The sequence below is a fragment of the Ixodes scapularis genome, unplaced genomic scaffold (assembly GCF_016920785.2).
Source record: "Ixodes scapularis isolate PalLabHiFi unplaced genomic scaffold, ASM1692078v2 ptg001299l_1__unscaffolded, whole genome shotgun sequence".
In the NCBI taxonomy this organism is placed as follows: domain Eukaryota; kingdom Metazoa; phylum Arthropoda; class Arachnida; order Ixodida; family Ixodidae; genus Ixodes; species Ixodes scapularis.
The window spans coordinates 208,680-223,281 of record NW_024610136.1 but is presented as its reverse complement, the minus strand read 5'-3'; the positions used below and the strand labels follow the sequence as shown (position 1 = coordinate 223,281).

The 14,602-nt window shown below is 46.7% G+C and overlaps 1 protein-coding gene across 1 annotated transcript in view; it reads right to left on the bottom strand.

Moving 5' to 3' along the window:
• LOC121834533 (cholesterol transporter ABCA5-like) overlaps window positions 1-13,794 on the bottom strand; it is a 192,491-nt gene extending 178,697 nt beyond the window's left edge. Inside the window, exon 1 of the mRNA XM_042288236.1 lies at window positions 13,717-13,794. Within this exon, the coding sequence (XP_042144170.1) occupies window positions 13,717-13,764 (48 nt within the window). The 5' untranslated portion in view covers window positions 13,765-13,794. The remainder of the gene's footprint in view (window positions 1-13,716) is intronic.
• Window positions 13,795-14,602: the final 808 nt, after the last annotated feature.

Here is a 14,602-nt window from a genome sequence, read left to right as displayed (position 1 = left end):
TTGAGAGTGTCCGCGTTCATGTGTCTCCTCGTGTCGCCGCACTCGTTGAAGCCCAGCTTAGAATGAGCAATGTGAGCCGGTTTGGCCAGAGATGGTGCAGCCACAACAAAGCCTTGGCTTTAGGCCTCTACTTTCATAGCCCCAAAGGCTATAAGTATTGCAGGCGACTGCTTAGGCTGCCATCAGTAAGGTCACTGGAGCTATGGCTTCAGCGTGTGCCACTAAAGATTGGATTTTACCCTGGCATTTTCGAGCTGATAAAGAGGCGGACAGCTTCTTTTCCTCGAGCCGATCGGGCCTGCAGCATAGTCTCTGATGAAATGCACATCAAAAGAGAGCTTTCATACAACCCCTCGTCTGACAGGTTTGAAAGACTTAAAGAACATAGTGGACAGCAAGGCAAAAAATTGGCAAATAAGGCTCTCATGTTCATGGCGAAAGGAGTCGGAACACCGTGGAAGCAGCCGCTTGGCTATTTTTTGCTCACAAAGGCACACCTTCAGATGTACTAAAAGATCTCTTTTTTTCAGTGCTACAGCGCCCTTGTGGACGCTAACCTGGAGCCGGTAGCTGTTGTATGCGATGAACAGTGCCAGAACGTGTCTCTTTTTCAAGCATCGTAACTGCCGAAAAGCCTTACGTAGATATCAATGGCAAGCCACTTTTTTTTCCTTTTAGATGCTCCGCACCTATTGAAGTGACTAAGAAACATGTTATTTAAATACGACTAAAAAGCTGGTGATTACATAGTGAAAAGTTCCTACATCAAGGAAGCTTATGAAAAGGACCGTAAACTTGAGATCGGGTTTATGCCAAAGCTGAAGGAGAAGCATTTTAATTTGACCTTCTCGTCAAAAATGTCGGTGAAGCTAGCAGCTCAAGTGTTTAGCAATCACTGCGCAGCTGCGATGTATGCCCTTGTTACTTCTTAGCAATTGCCAGCCACAGCTGTTCACACAGCGAGATTCGTTGAAAGAATCGACCGTCTCTTTGACAGCCTAAATAGCTCGCAGAAATCTGCAAAGACGCCATATGCCTCTGCAATCTGTAACGGCTCTATCCATGAGGAGTTTCTGAAAGAGTGCATTCTGGTTTTTAAGAGCCTACAAGTACTCGGATGTGGAAGGCAGCCGCACTGCATTCGTGGCTTCTGCTTAACAGTTAGGTCTCTACTGCTGCTCAACAATCACCTCGCGGTTAATTGCGGTTTTTCCCACCTTTTAAACCGCCATCTGAACCAGGACACCCTTGAAAACACTTTTGCTGTTATACGTTCAAAATCAGGTGCAAACACGAACTTTACTTTCCGTCAATTTCAGGCTGCGCTCAGGCACCTTTCGATTAGCAACCTATTCAAGCTGTCGGAAAAATCAAACTGTGCTGATGACATGTCTCTCCTTGCTACGTTCCCAGCAGGCCTTTTGGCACCTTCTCCTCGTCTTGCCTTAGGAAGCACAGTTTTTCTTACCACGGCAGACGATTCGCCTTCAAACTTCCCTTTGGCAATAGAAGAGAACAACATGGTTAATTTTGCTGGGTGGCTGGCATCGAAATTCCTCAAGGTTCATTCCTGTGTAGGAACATCCCAGAAATATGAGTTGAGGACAGAAAATACGTGTTTTCCTGAGGGAAATCAAGTGCTCTTGTATTTGAGTGTGAAAGGAACTGCCGACTCCCACTTTGGAATCCTCTCAGTTCCTTCTGCTGTTTTCATATTATTTCTTGAAGCTTGTGAGGAAGTCTTCGAGACATGTATCAACAACCTAATTTCAAAGGAGAACGTAGGGCGGACTCTTTGTGTCCTTTTTAACCAAAAGATTTCAGTCTTTGACTGTATGTGACGAAAGTGTTTATGATAATTTGTTTTCTCTGATTGCCAGAGTCATTCTGCACTGGTTCGCGCGGAAAAAAAAAAGCTGACTATTTGATACAGTAGCAAAGTGTAAAGCTAGGCAGCAAGTGCGCAGACTACGTATGTGAGACCACCCAGAGTACTTTTTAAAGCAGTGCAGGCATGTTCTATTCGAGCCTCTCATTTTCTTCGGTTTCTTGAGGAGTAATGTAGTCTTCTAACTTATTCACATATGTAGAGTTTAAAGCTGTGAAGCAAAACTGGCTTATGAAGTGCAGCATACCACAGGGCTCCAAGAGGGTTTACTCCACTTGGCTTCCTTGACCTGCAGGAAACAAAAGCTGCGTTGCAGTGTAGCAGCACCAGCAGATGCAAGTTAAGATATTTTCAGCATTATGGTACCTTGCCCAAGGAATGTGTAGAAAAGTGTAGCTTTTCTGTGTATTACAGTGGTGGCCTCAGTTGTCGTCGGAACACTGTGGAACCTCCGAGTTATTAGTGGCTGCCTATCGACTGTCAATGTCCTCACAACATCCAGCCGATTGTACAATGTCTTATGTTATAACAGTGTGCCTTATGTACCGATCTACTAATTTTCTTCGACCATGACCTTTTGAAAATAGTTGATACCGATTGTATAATTCTAGTGAGTAATATGAGTGAATGATTGTAAGTGAATAAAACAAATAAAACGCGACTGCTAAAGTGACGTTGGACTTGCATTAGAGTTACTGTTGTGTATTTCATACGCCCAACACACTCCAGCAATTCAATTCACTCTTTTTCGTGACATTACATAATTTGCTTTAAGGTTTCTCACATATTTCCCAGGGATCCTGAAGGAACAAAAAGCAAAACATTGCGGCTGGAGTTTGACCACAGTGCAAAGACATGATGGTTGTGACGAAATGAAACTACTCTCATAGCAGGTCGGCTAACAAAGTCGGCTGCAGAAAGAAAACATTTCAAACAAAATATAAGAGCAAGGGCAAATAAGGGTGTAAATGATCCAGTATTCCAGTATAGAGTAAACACAAGGTGTAAACTCCCCAAGAAAAACACGAGACTGCAGGTAAAAAGAACGACATATACACTAAAAAGTATCAAACAAAGCTCAAACACGGAGCTATGTTTGAGACTTTTTAGTGTATATGTCGTTCATTTACCTGTGATCTCTGGAATTAGTTTTGTTTAATTTTCGCGCCAAACCGCACGCACGCATGACGTCACGTTTTTTTCCGGAAGTGTCGTCATTTCCTGTTGATTTTTTGTTCCGCCGGAAGTGTCCCCACGACTCATAGATGGCGCTAAAGCAGCTCCATGGGCCGCCATTTTTTCGACATGTGGGCTTCTATGGAAGCTTCGCTACCCATGTACATATACCTTGTCGGCGAGTTGATTTCAGACGCGGAAGCCGTCACATGAGGCCGGTCGAAAGCGAGTTCGGAGTTCAGCGTGGTGTTTGACGTAGGTATAACGTAAAAATACGGAGGAACGGTGTGCATTTTGCTGGTGACCGACCGGGATATTGCCACGGAAGAGACAATCTGACCTACGTTGCTCGGACCTCGGATTGAATCGGATACCGCTAGCATAAAATTTAAGGCGACGTTTCTGTGCTCTCGTTGACCATCGGAATCTTCGAGGTTTGCAGTGAAGCGTGTGCAATATATTTGGATACACAGTTTAGCGACAGAAATTGCGTGAGTCGTGCTTGGCGGTGTGCAATCGCGGTGCATCTTCGATCAAATGACCGAGGGCTCACTTCGGTTGTGCGGCGCACCGGAAGGCTGCCTTGAAGCTGGTAGTTCCCGTGCCGTGCTGAATGATGCTGTGCTGCTTACAAATAGTTCCGGCGTAGAAGTGCACTTTCACGAAGCACAGGTGTGCGGCGCACCGAAGAGCTGCCTTTAAGCTGGTAGTTCCTGTGCCATGCTTTAGGTGATGCTGTGCTGCTTCCTAAATTGTTCCGGCGTAGACGTGCACTTTCACGGAGCACAGGTGTTGCAGTTGGTATTGGTCCCGCTGGTCTGTCGCACGTTTCGTCAACACAAACGTTTCATTCACACTCGTTACGCGAATTGCAAGCTGTCCGGACATTTCATCGAGCTTGTTACTTACCCAGCTCACGCCGCTTTCTGGCAACAGTCTGCAGTGGCTCATTACCAGAAAAGTGGTCCCACATCCATTTCAGTTCAGTTCGTCCACGGCAGTCGTCAAACCCCGAAGGAGAGGATTTATTCGGACAGAATGCCACTAAAGCAATGCAGCTTCTTCAGTGGTCAGGATAGATTCTCTTCTGCGAGTTTTGTTATACTGTCACGGATCCTTGTTCCAGTCCTATCTTCTATCAATATTCGCTATTCTGGGACACTGCAGGTCATGCTCAACTGTAATCGTATGTTCTGGTGGAGGTGCTGGGCACTTTACCCATAGCCCTTCACTCTGTGTGTCAGCCGAGTTACCCGATAATTGGACACGGCTGGCGGACTATTTTGCGTCTTATACCCCCGTCGAGCCGTAAGCAAAGTCCTGACCCGAGCCTGGCAGAACAACCTCAAGACGACCGAGTACCACAAGGAGTAACCTCGGAAATACACCACGAAGCACCTGAAATCCGAGCCAGTTGCTGCTACCAGGAAAAACCACCGGAATTCGGTCTCCTGTCTGAAAATCCGAAGCTTACTAAGCCAACAATGACAAACCTGTAGCAGCGAACCGTGTCCCCTCCCACCATTGTTTGCATGCCCGTCGCAAATCACACTCTGACGCTTTTTCACGCAAGCTGTATGAAGACGTCAAGGACTGGATTGAACAATATGACGGTGTCGCCCGCCACATTGGGTGGACAGACAACCAGCTCCTGCAGAACCTTACTTCTCGTGGAAGAAACTGCCGGCGCTGGTCTGAGAACCATAGATCCTCCTTAACGTCATGGGAAGTTTGCAAGATCGAGCTGAAGCGCGCATTCGTCAGCCAACATCAACGAGAGAGAGCCGCATTCTTGATTCTGTCCAGGACACTGCCCCAACGAGAGCGCCACCGCACTCGTAGAGGATGTTTTGCGCTTGATCGAGCGCCCACGCCTACGCCCACGCCGACCTTGATGCTACAGAAGACAAGAACCTAAGAATCCCATGCCCCTCACGTGAGGGACAACACCTTCGGCAGCCTTGTCCGCAACCCCCCAACAACAGTCGAAGTGTTCATATCACCGAGGCTTCCAACATGGAATGTGCACTGCATGCCCGAGCCTGCCACTATGAACAACTTCCCGGCGTCTCGACACTCGAGTTGTCCAGCTTCTACTTCGATGCCAGCCTCCCAGACATCCACGACATCATCCACGACGTTGTCTGGGAGGAGATCAGGAAGCTACTTCCTGCCATCAGTTGCCCGGCTTTTATTTTGATTGCCAAGATTGTTTCGGAACAAGTTTGACAGGTATTTCAACCGAGACTTCTGCGAGCGAAGCGGCATCTGACAAACCGAGGGCAACTTACGCCACAATGGCACGACGACCGCCACCGGCTGCCCCTTAGTATTCAATGCCAATTCAATGAGACACTCTAACGCCGAAGCATTCCCGACATCGTGTGTAGGTCTGTGCTCAACAAAGTACACCGAGGAAAACGTAGGTGATGCGAATGTGCGACCGAAAACCACTTTGCTACCACTGCATGAAGCCGACCATGTCTACCAAAGCAGCCCGTACCAATGAATTGGTCTGCGAGGGTTCGTGCCAAATGACCCTCGATTACGTCTCGAGGAGCGACCACGGGAGATTAAGGATTACCTTCGGCGACCTTTGTCCCTGATGCCGAAAGTGCTGAATCGAAGATTCTGAATCCCTGATTACCCCGTAGCTCCTTGTAATGTATCCCGGGCGAAGCTCAAGCCACGACACCGAGGAGCGTCCAGATGTGCTTTTAATGGCGCCTGGAATTGCAATGCCCGAGCACCCGTGCCGTGCCCCAGGTCCGTGCTCTTGAAAAGCGCGGGATAAGCGCGTGTGCCCGGTGACGCCATCTCTTGGCCACCAGCGGATACATGACACTTCCCCCTCACTTGGCTGAGAACCCGAACCTTTCTGGCGGCCGTCGCACGCGAGTGCTGGTGCGTATGATCGGCTGGGTGGAACATGAAGGTCCTGTAGGTTGTGTAGGAGCAGTAGCCGGCCCTTGAGGGGTGATTGACACCTCGCAAGGCTCCATGGCCAAGTCCCACACAGGTGAAGGTGTAGTAGTCGTTCTGCGCGGTGGCGTGGAACTTCTAGGTCGTATATGTTCCATATGTCGCCGTGTCTGTCCCTGATCGGTGTCGATCATCCACGACCGAGGGCCCAGGCGTCTAGTGATGGTACCCGCCATCCATGTGCGTCCACTTGGAAACTTGCGAATCCACACTGCTTGTCCCACCAAAAATGCTTCCGGGACTGTCGAACTCGTGGGTTCATAGTTGGGTCCGTGGAGGAGTCTCTCGAGCGGAGACGGCAACTCTCGGCCAAGTAGCATCCACGCGGGAGTTTTTCCCGTCGCTGTGTGTACGGTAGTGTGTTGCTTGTATAAAAAGCGTGCCAACGTACAGTCCAACGTGCCCTTTCCGCCCTTCGCCAACGCCTTCTTTAACTGCTGGACCATTCGTTCAGCTTGGCCGTTAGTTGCAGGGTGATAAGGGGCACTGGTGACCGCTGCGATGCCGTTGGAGGAGTAAAAGCTCTTGATTTCTTCCGATACAAAGGCGGTCCCGTTGTCGGACATTACTTTCCGTGGTATGCCAAAGGTTGCAAACACGCTGCGCAGTTCTGAAATAACCGTAGATGACGCCATATTCCGAACTGCGCGAACTTCTAGCCATTTGGAATACGCGTCAACAATTATAAGGTAGACCTGCCCCTCGATCGGCCCGGCAAAATCTAGATGGATGGTGTCCCATGGTGCCGTAGGTCTTTCCCAGGTTAGGTTTTCGGCCTTTGGTACTGCTCTCTGGTTCACTTGGCACGTGTCACATTGAGCTACACAGAGTTCAATCTCTTTGTCGATCCCGGGCCACCACAAGTAGCTCCGAGCGTACGCTTTCATGGCAACGATGCCCCGGTGCCCCGCATGTAGAAGTGCTATGGCCTCGGATCTCATTGACGCGGGAATTACCACGCGCGATCCCCAGATGAGACAACCACGGTGAATTGACAATTCTGCTGCCTTGAGCTTGTATGCGACGAAGCGATCACCGTCTAGCTTTCTCACTTCGCCATGTTTGACCGCTTGGAACACCTTAGCAAGTATGGAATCCTTTGCTGTGTTGTCCGCCAGTTCTGTTGTAGTCATGGGAGGTTTCGTGAGCGCTTCCAACATCAAGACATCGCCTGGAGGATGTTGCTCGTCGTCAGTTTCCGGCAATGGCAGTCTGCTTAAGGCATCGGCGTTTTGATTCTGTTTTCCTGCCCTGTAGATCATATTATAATCGTAAGCTGTCAACTTAACACACCAGCGTGTCATCCGTGGCGAAAGCACAGTTGGTACTGGAGATTTTTGGCCCATGATCCCCAACAGAACTGGCGGACAACACAGCAAAGGATCCATTACACTCCTCATGTCCATCACCTCAACAAGAGGTAAGCACGACAAAGCAGGTGAGCGGCGATGCAGTGACAGTTGATTTGGTGTTAGTTGTCGTCCAAGGACAATACCTAATAATTTGCCGACACCATTCATTTGTGTCCATGCAATGAAGCACACAATTTCCAACTTTGAGGGAAAATGCCCCTGAGTGACTTCAAGGAATAGAATGGTTGGTTGCTCTCAAAAGTGAACTGCAAGCATCACCAGACTTGGATAGCAAACAAAAATTGTTTCCAGCTATCTAGTCAACGGTACAGCAAAAGGCACAGCCACGTAAGCAATACATGCCCGAGCTTGCTACATTGATGCCGAAAACTACCAGGAAAATTTTCGGATTAGAAGCCAGCCCTGCAGCTTCACTACATCAGACGTCAGTGGCCGCACATGACGTATGATTACAAGACAGCATCAATCGGTCAAAGTTGCCACTCGACCAAACTGAACACCGACGTGCCAGGAGCGTCATCCGACAACAAGGCCCACAGGTACTACGATTGAACGCCTGACACGAGACTGTCGCAGAAAGAACTCGTTATTTAACCATTTACTAAGAATTAATAATATGTAATCAAGTGGAAATAAACATATTTGATACACTAACCAGATAAACATATTTCCGCTTGCCTTCATGCCTTGAGAGTCTACTCACCGAGAATTGTGTCCACTGCACGCTCTGGACCTTACGAGGACACTCGCTTCTCTGACCCTTCAATATTAATTAAGGGGTCATACCAGACTGGCAGACTTCTTGCAAGGGGCTGCACTCGTTCAACCTTTCCTGAACATGTGGTGCATCCGAAAACCAACTCCAGTGATGTGAAATGTTATTTATTAATTTATTCCTTCCAGGGGCCTTCGTAGGCATTGCAGAGAGGATACTTAAAACTACACACATGATGATAGCATTAAAGCACACTGCTGTAACTTGTTAATTGGAAAAACAAACAACTCTGAGCATATAGTTTAATAGTATGTGTTGATGCATTGTTATATAGCATGACACTTCCTATATGTATGACACAATAGACCCTTTGCAGAACCTTATCAAGCAACACAACTGTCATCATTTTTTTCGGCGTAAAGCACACGAATGGGCCCCAGTTCAGGTTGAACGCTAATGCAGCATTCCAGTCCAATAGGTGCTGAGCCGAATTCACAGGGATGGCGGACATAACATTCTTGTCGAACAAATGCCCAAAGTACGAAGGCCTGGGGTAATTACAGTAGTAGCTACTGTAATTTGTTTTATCAGAATTTGGCAGACGGCAAAGGCTACAGTCTCGGTGAGTCAATACACACATTGGACAGAGGCACATGACAACATATCACCAGAGTGCTCGTCTGCACAGATTTGTCACACTCCTTCGCTCCGTCTCTCTGATTGGCTCGAGGGGGCTGTGGCGGTTGGCCTTTTCCAAGTTACGGTGATGCGAAGTATAGACAGCCCACACTTTTAAAAAGAGTCTATTGAAGAGACCGAAAGGAATGGTAGTCAACATTTTTCAACAAGACTGCTCTCCAGGCAAGGGATGAAGAAATATATGAATCATCTTATCCAGGTAATTAGAACAATTAAACAATTGATCGACTAATACAATGCACTCTTGATGGAAAAGAGTATAGCTGCAACAAATCCTACAAAACAGAAAAAATGCGCAGTTAATCTATGCATGCACCAAAACAGTTGTTCTTAAAGCAAGTCGAATAGCTTTGAAGCAGGTGCCTGCAACGATTTATTCTTCCCCATACTCAATAAAACGCCATCCTCGTAGCTGAAAATAAGGGTGCACTTCGCACTCACACACACAAAAAAAAAAAAAGGAAGAAAAGCGATCGAATGTAAAATCGTGGATTAGCACAAAAGGTTAAAATCGCAGGAGCTGTTCGGTGACGGAGGGCTGAAACAACTTCCCTTAGGCCCTAACGTGACGTATACATTTCGCGTAGATTCTCAGATATTTCAACGTTCAAACAAAGCTATAGAATGCGAAAATTTCATGTTAAAAGCACTCAAAGTTCTATCGATCCTCGGACACATCCCGGAATACGAGCACCGGTACGGCGATGCAGAGCTGATGCTGTCTCACAGGCGTTAATATCCAGATGATCCAGAGCGATCTTGCGCAAAAACGGTATAAAGTATCATTCCTTCATATTTTCACATTATACCTGCGTCAGCGAGCACGAAGAAGCCCGAAGTCGTCGGAAAGCAGCTGCACATCACGGCTACCGCGCACCGAACAAACTCGCATCCGCCAGCTCTGGGCGCTGCCATCTTACCTGTGACGTCACGGCTCTTGGGATGTCACGTGACGAGTGGTCACATTTGCGTAAAATATGGCGGCAACCGGGGGGGTGCCACTTCCGAACTTCCGGTTTATCACTCTAAGCCCCTCTACCTCGTTGAGGTTAGGCGAAGCAAAACGAGAGAGAGAGAGAGGGCATGCGCCCGACTCCGCAAGCAGACGAGAAACCGCGGGAGGTGTCCGTCCTCCATCTTTGGGCTGCACCAGCGGGTTGTATCGAACATCGAACTCTCGCTCGTGGCTGCCGTTGTGAAGTGGTTCGCGTTCTTAGCATATTTATGGCTACTCCAAAATCAGCCTATAGCACACTGTTTTATTTCAGTAAATGATCAACTAGCGAATTTTTGTTCCGTTACTTCAACCGCAGTGAAGTCAGCCGGCAGTACTAGCCCCAACCATTGCGTCTATTGCGACAGGAGAGCACGTTTTTATTTATTATTCCAGACTTCCACTCACTGTCGCTAAAGGTATACACTAGTACAAACCTTGTATAGTAAAAAGGCTACTGCAACCGGATTTACTTTTTGCTGGAGAGACTGGCCAATCTGACAAAGTTTTCTAATTTTTGTTTGTTTTATTTGCAGGCAGGTAACAGCGCGATTGGACCCGGTTAGTCTTTTTTTATCGAGCATAGCATCACACGATAACTTCCATATCCAAATTCGCGCATCTTCGCTTGAAATTTCTGAAATGACGCGATTTTAAACCGAATTTGAACGCCAGCCGGATGTTGGGTACAGCGCACTCGGTGGAGCAGACGACGCACGGTTTGAGAGGGGGAGGACATTTTTTTCTTTCTCCACTCTTCCTAGAGTGCTAAAGTGTCGAAAGCCACAATAATTGCAACTAGCTGTTATCGACAGACATCGTGTTTACTAAGATACTCACGGATTTTAGGCCCTTTTTTTTTTTTACCCTTGGTGCACGCTAGCAAAATGAAAAGGCAACGTTTGTCTGTATGATGAGTACAGTGTTTAACTTCTTCAGTTCGCGAGCTCAGCAACGAAGCCACGCTTTGAGAACTGAGTGAATGCTACATCCGCGCAGTGTCGGGAAGTACTTTAAGTACACTGTACTTAAAGTACTACATCAAGGAGGTTTAAAATACTTTCACTTTAGTTGAAGTACATTCTCTGAGTATGTACTTGTACTTTGCTTAAAGATTTTCCTTTTTTTTTTTTGGTATTTTCCGAGGAAAGTTCAACTCCCGACCTGAAAGTACATTCCCCAAATTTGATCCTGGTAAACTTTTACCACAAAATTATGTTTTGTCAACTCTGAAGCCACTCGACTTCATCCAATATTAGCCACCATTTTTGTAAATAACTGATGCACCCCCGATTACCCTTGGGGCAATGCATACCAGTTAAAAAAAAACACTGTGTAAGGGAATGAAAGGGCATCGTGAAAGAATATTGTGTTAAAGAGTACTTGGGCTTTACTTGAAAGTACATTGTATTTATAGTACTTCACTTGAAGTACATTGCGCCCGGTGTACTTACTGCTTTACTTGAAGTACACCCTCTAATTTACATTGTACTTTAGTTTCAAGTACTTTTTAGATGTGCTTTACCCAACACTACATCCGCGCCTCTACCAGGGTCCAGCTATCCTGTTTGTCTTTCGGGACAAAATACCGGCAGGGCACCGCGAGCCTCTTGCGGTGGAATAGTGACACAAAAGTCACCGCAGAGACATTGCCATGAATAAAAGAACCAAAATTTCCAAGTCATACTTCATGCAGGAGGGTCTCAGATGCTGTTTTTACATATCGCCATCGCGCTAGTCGCGCATGGTACCTCTCCTGGCAAAACACAACATTAATTGTTTTAGAGCATACAAACATTACGCCGAGGCGGCGCTGATAACGTCTAGGAGGGCTGATAACGTCTAGGAATGTGAACCAAAGGAACCTGTGGGATATAATGGAGAGCTTAAACCTAGATGAAGGACTAACAGCACTATTAAGGAACATTTACAAAGATAACAAGGTGATTATAACATGGGAAGGAAAGGCGACAGGGAAAATAGAGATAAGACGAGGCCTTAGGCAGGGGTGCCGTTATCGCCTTTGCTGTTTATGTTGTATCTGAGAGGATTGGAGGATAGACTAGAGAAGAGTGGGCTTGGATTCGACCTTTCTTACAGTAAGCTAGGCCAAAAAATTCAGCAATCCTTACCGGGATTGATGTATGCGGATGATATCGTACTAATGGCTAACAACAGGACAGAGTTGCAGGAATTAATGAGCATCTGTGGTAGGGAAGGAGAGGAATTAGGTTTAGAATTCAGTAGCGAAAAATCAGCAGTCATGATTTTTAACGAGGATGAAGTTGAGAGGCTGAAGATACAGAATATTACAGTTGAGAGAGCTAGTGAATACAAGTATCTAGGAGTGGATATGTGATGTTGCAGAATATCTCAGAGAGCATGAAAAGTGTATAATAGGTAAGGGCAACAGAAATGCAGCTGTAAAGAAAAATAGAGCACATTGGAATTACAACAGGTATGAGGTGGTGAGAGAGATTTGGAAAGGGGTCATGGTGCCTGGCTTGACTTTTGGAAACGCAGTGCTATGCATGAAATCCGAAGTGCATGCGAGACTAGAAATAAAACAGCGCGAAGTAGGTAGACTGGCTTTGGGTGCACATTGCAAAACGCCAAACCAGGGAGTACAAGGAGACATGGGATGGGCGTCATTTGAGAGCAGGTAAGCGGTGAGCAAGATAGAATTTGAGGATAGGTTGAGGCAAATGGATGGGGAGCAATGGGCACGAAAGGTTTTCAGCTATTTATACATGAGAAGTGTAGACACAAAGTGGAGACAGCGCACTAGGAAATTAAGAGGAAAGTTTTTGGGCTATAGCGAAGATACGGAAGAGCAAGTCTCAGTTAAGAAGAAAGTTAAGGCCACAGAAAGAGATCGATGGCTAGAGGGAATGCAGACAAAGACGGCTCTGGAAAGCTATAGATTAAACAAAACAGTTATCGCCAAAGAAAGCATTTATGACAATTCTAGGGGAAGCTCATTGCTGTTTGAGGCGAGGACGGGTGTTCTGCGAACCAGAACATACAGAATGAAGTACCAGGAAATGGATACAGTGAGCACTGTTTGTGGAGAGGAGGACGAGACGGCTGAGCACTTGATACTCTACTGTAAAGGGCTTAATAATAATAATAATAATAATAATATCTTTATTCAACCCTGGAGGGTTGCGGCACCACAGAAAGGCCATTGGCCCATACCTGAGGCCTGTGGTGCCGCACTACTACATATTGTGAAAAAGAAACAAATAAATAAATAAATATGACAATGAAGCATTCAACGTTTTTTCCATGGAAGATCACTGCTGAAGGAAGTCCGATGCCTCCTTGCACCAGTCTTTAAGGTCATGCCTATGCCTACGGAAGACAACATAGATTTAATAAAGTCATTGGGTTTTAGAGACAGCGAAGGGAGAGTGGATTTCAAGACTGTAGAGATTACCAAGCAAAGATTAAGTGAATGGTGGCAGAAATCGAGAGAAAACTAGGTATTTTCTTATTCACTGATGGCAAGGGGGTTTCATAGCCTCACTTTCTTCGCACTGTGGAGCGAATATAGATTTCACATTTAAATATTCTAATCTTAAATGGAGCTAAATGGCTAGGTGGCGTAAGCTACCGCCCGATCCAAAGGGCTCAGCCGTATTCATCCATCCATCCATCCAGGGCATCGCCACCTTGCGGAGCGCGACAGAGTTAGCGCAACTACGCTCATACAGCTGGGGAGCGAGTTTGATAAAACAATCTCCTTGGATGAAACGGCCGGAGAAGACTTCGCGCGCACGTCGGGTCTCGAAGGCCATGGTTGAACATTAGGCCGTTCAACACGAACAACGTTAAAGGTCCCGCGCGCCTGTGGAACTCGCAACCAAGTATTTGGAGATGGACCTACCATGTCACGCAGCATAATTTCATCCCTGGTTGATATGACCGCGGGCATCGTTGTCCGATTCCAGCGGAGTGAAACGCGCACGCGTGAAAACATCTAGGCTATTTCTTTGCACGGAATTCGAGACTGAACTAGGAGCCACGCTTGTGGCGATCTTGGCACCTCCCGTTCTCCATGTTTTTCGACCGGTCGATGAGACCCGCAAACCGAAACAAACACATGGGGCAGCCGCTTCGAGCCCAACCCTATCCATTGCTTCGCTGTTAAGCCGCAGGTCCTTTGTTGAAAGTAATAACTGCTGTTTGTGTAGCACTTCCTTAAAAAACAAGTATGAATAAACCTTCAAATATTTACAAATAACAACATTTTTTTGTTGTTTTTTTTGTGCTTCAGGAACAAAGACGAATGCTATCGACTACCAAAAACCTTAAGTGTAACACTATTATATCAATGTTAGAAAATATTTAGAGTGATTAGAAACAGCAAAACTATAATAAATCAAACCATAACATTTGGAAATTAGAAAAAAGCCACAGTGGAAACCTCAAAAAGCTACTGCTGGCTACTGCCACCCTACTGCTACTGCATCGTTGCTTCCGTTTCCGGTGAATTCGCTCGCTGTGTTTGGCCGCGTTGTTTTGACGCTCACCCGGCTCACCGCGGTTTCACGCATTTTGTTCATTTCTCGCGACATGACAGTCGCTGTCTTGCATCCGATCCAGGTAATTTGCCTGTTCTGCGCACATTCGCCATGCTGAGGCGCCTGTCACGTTTTAAAACCGCCGCGGCGTTCGTCACTGTCTGGCTAGTGGTCCATGCTTTGCACGCCGCTGCCATTGTGATGCACGCGGGCTCTTTTCATTTTTATATCGCACCATATTTGCTTCGT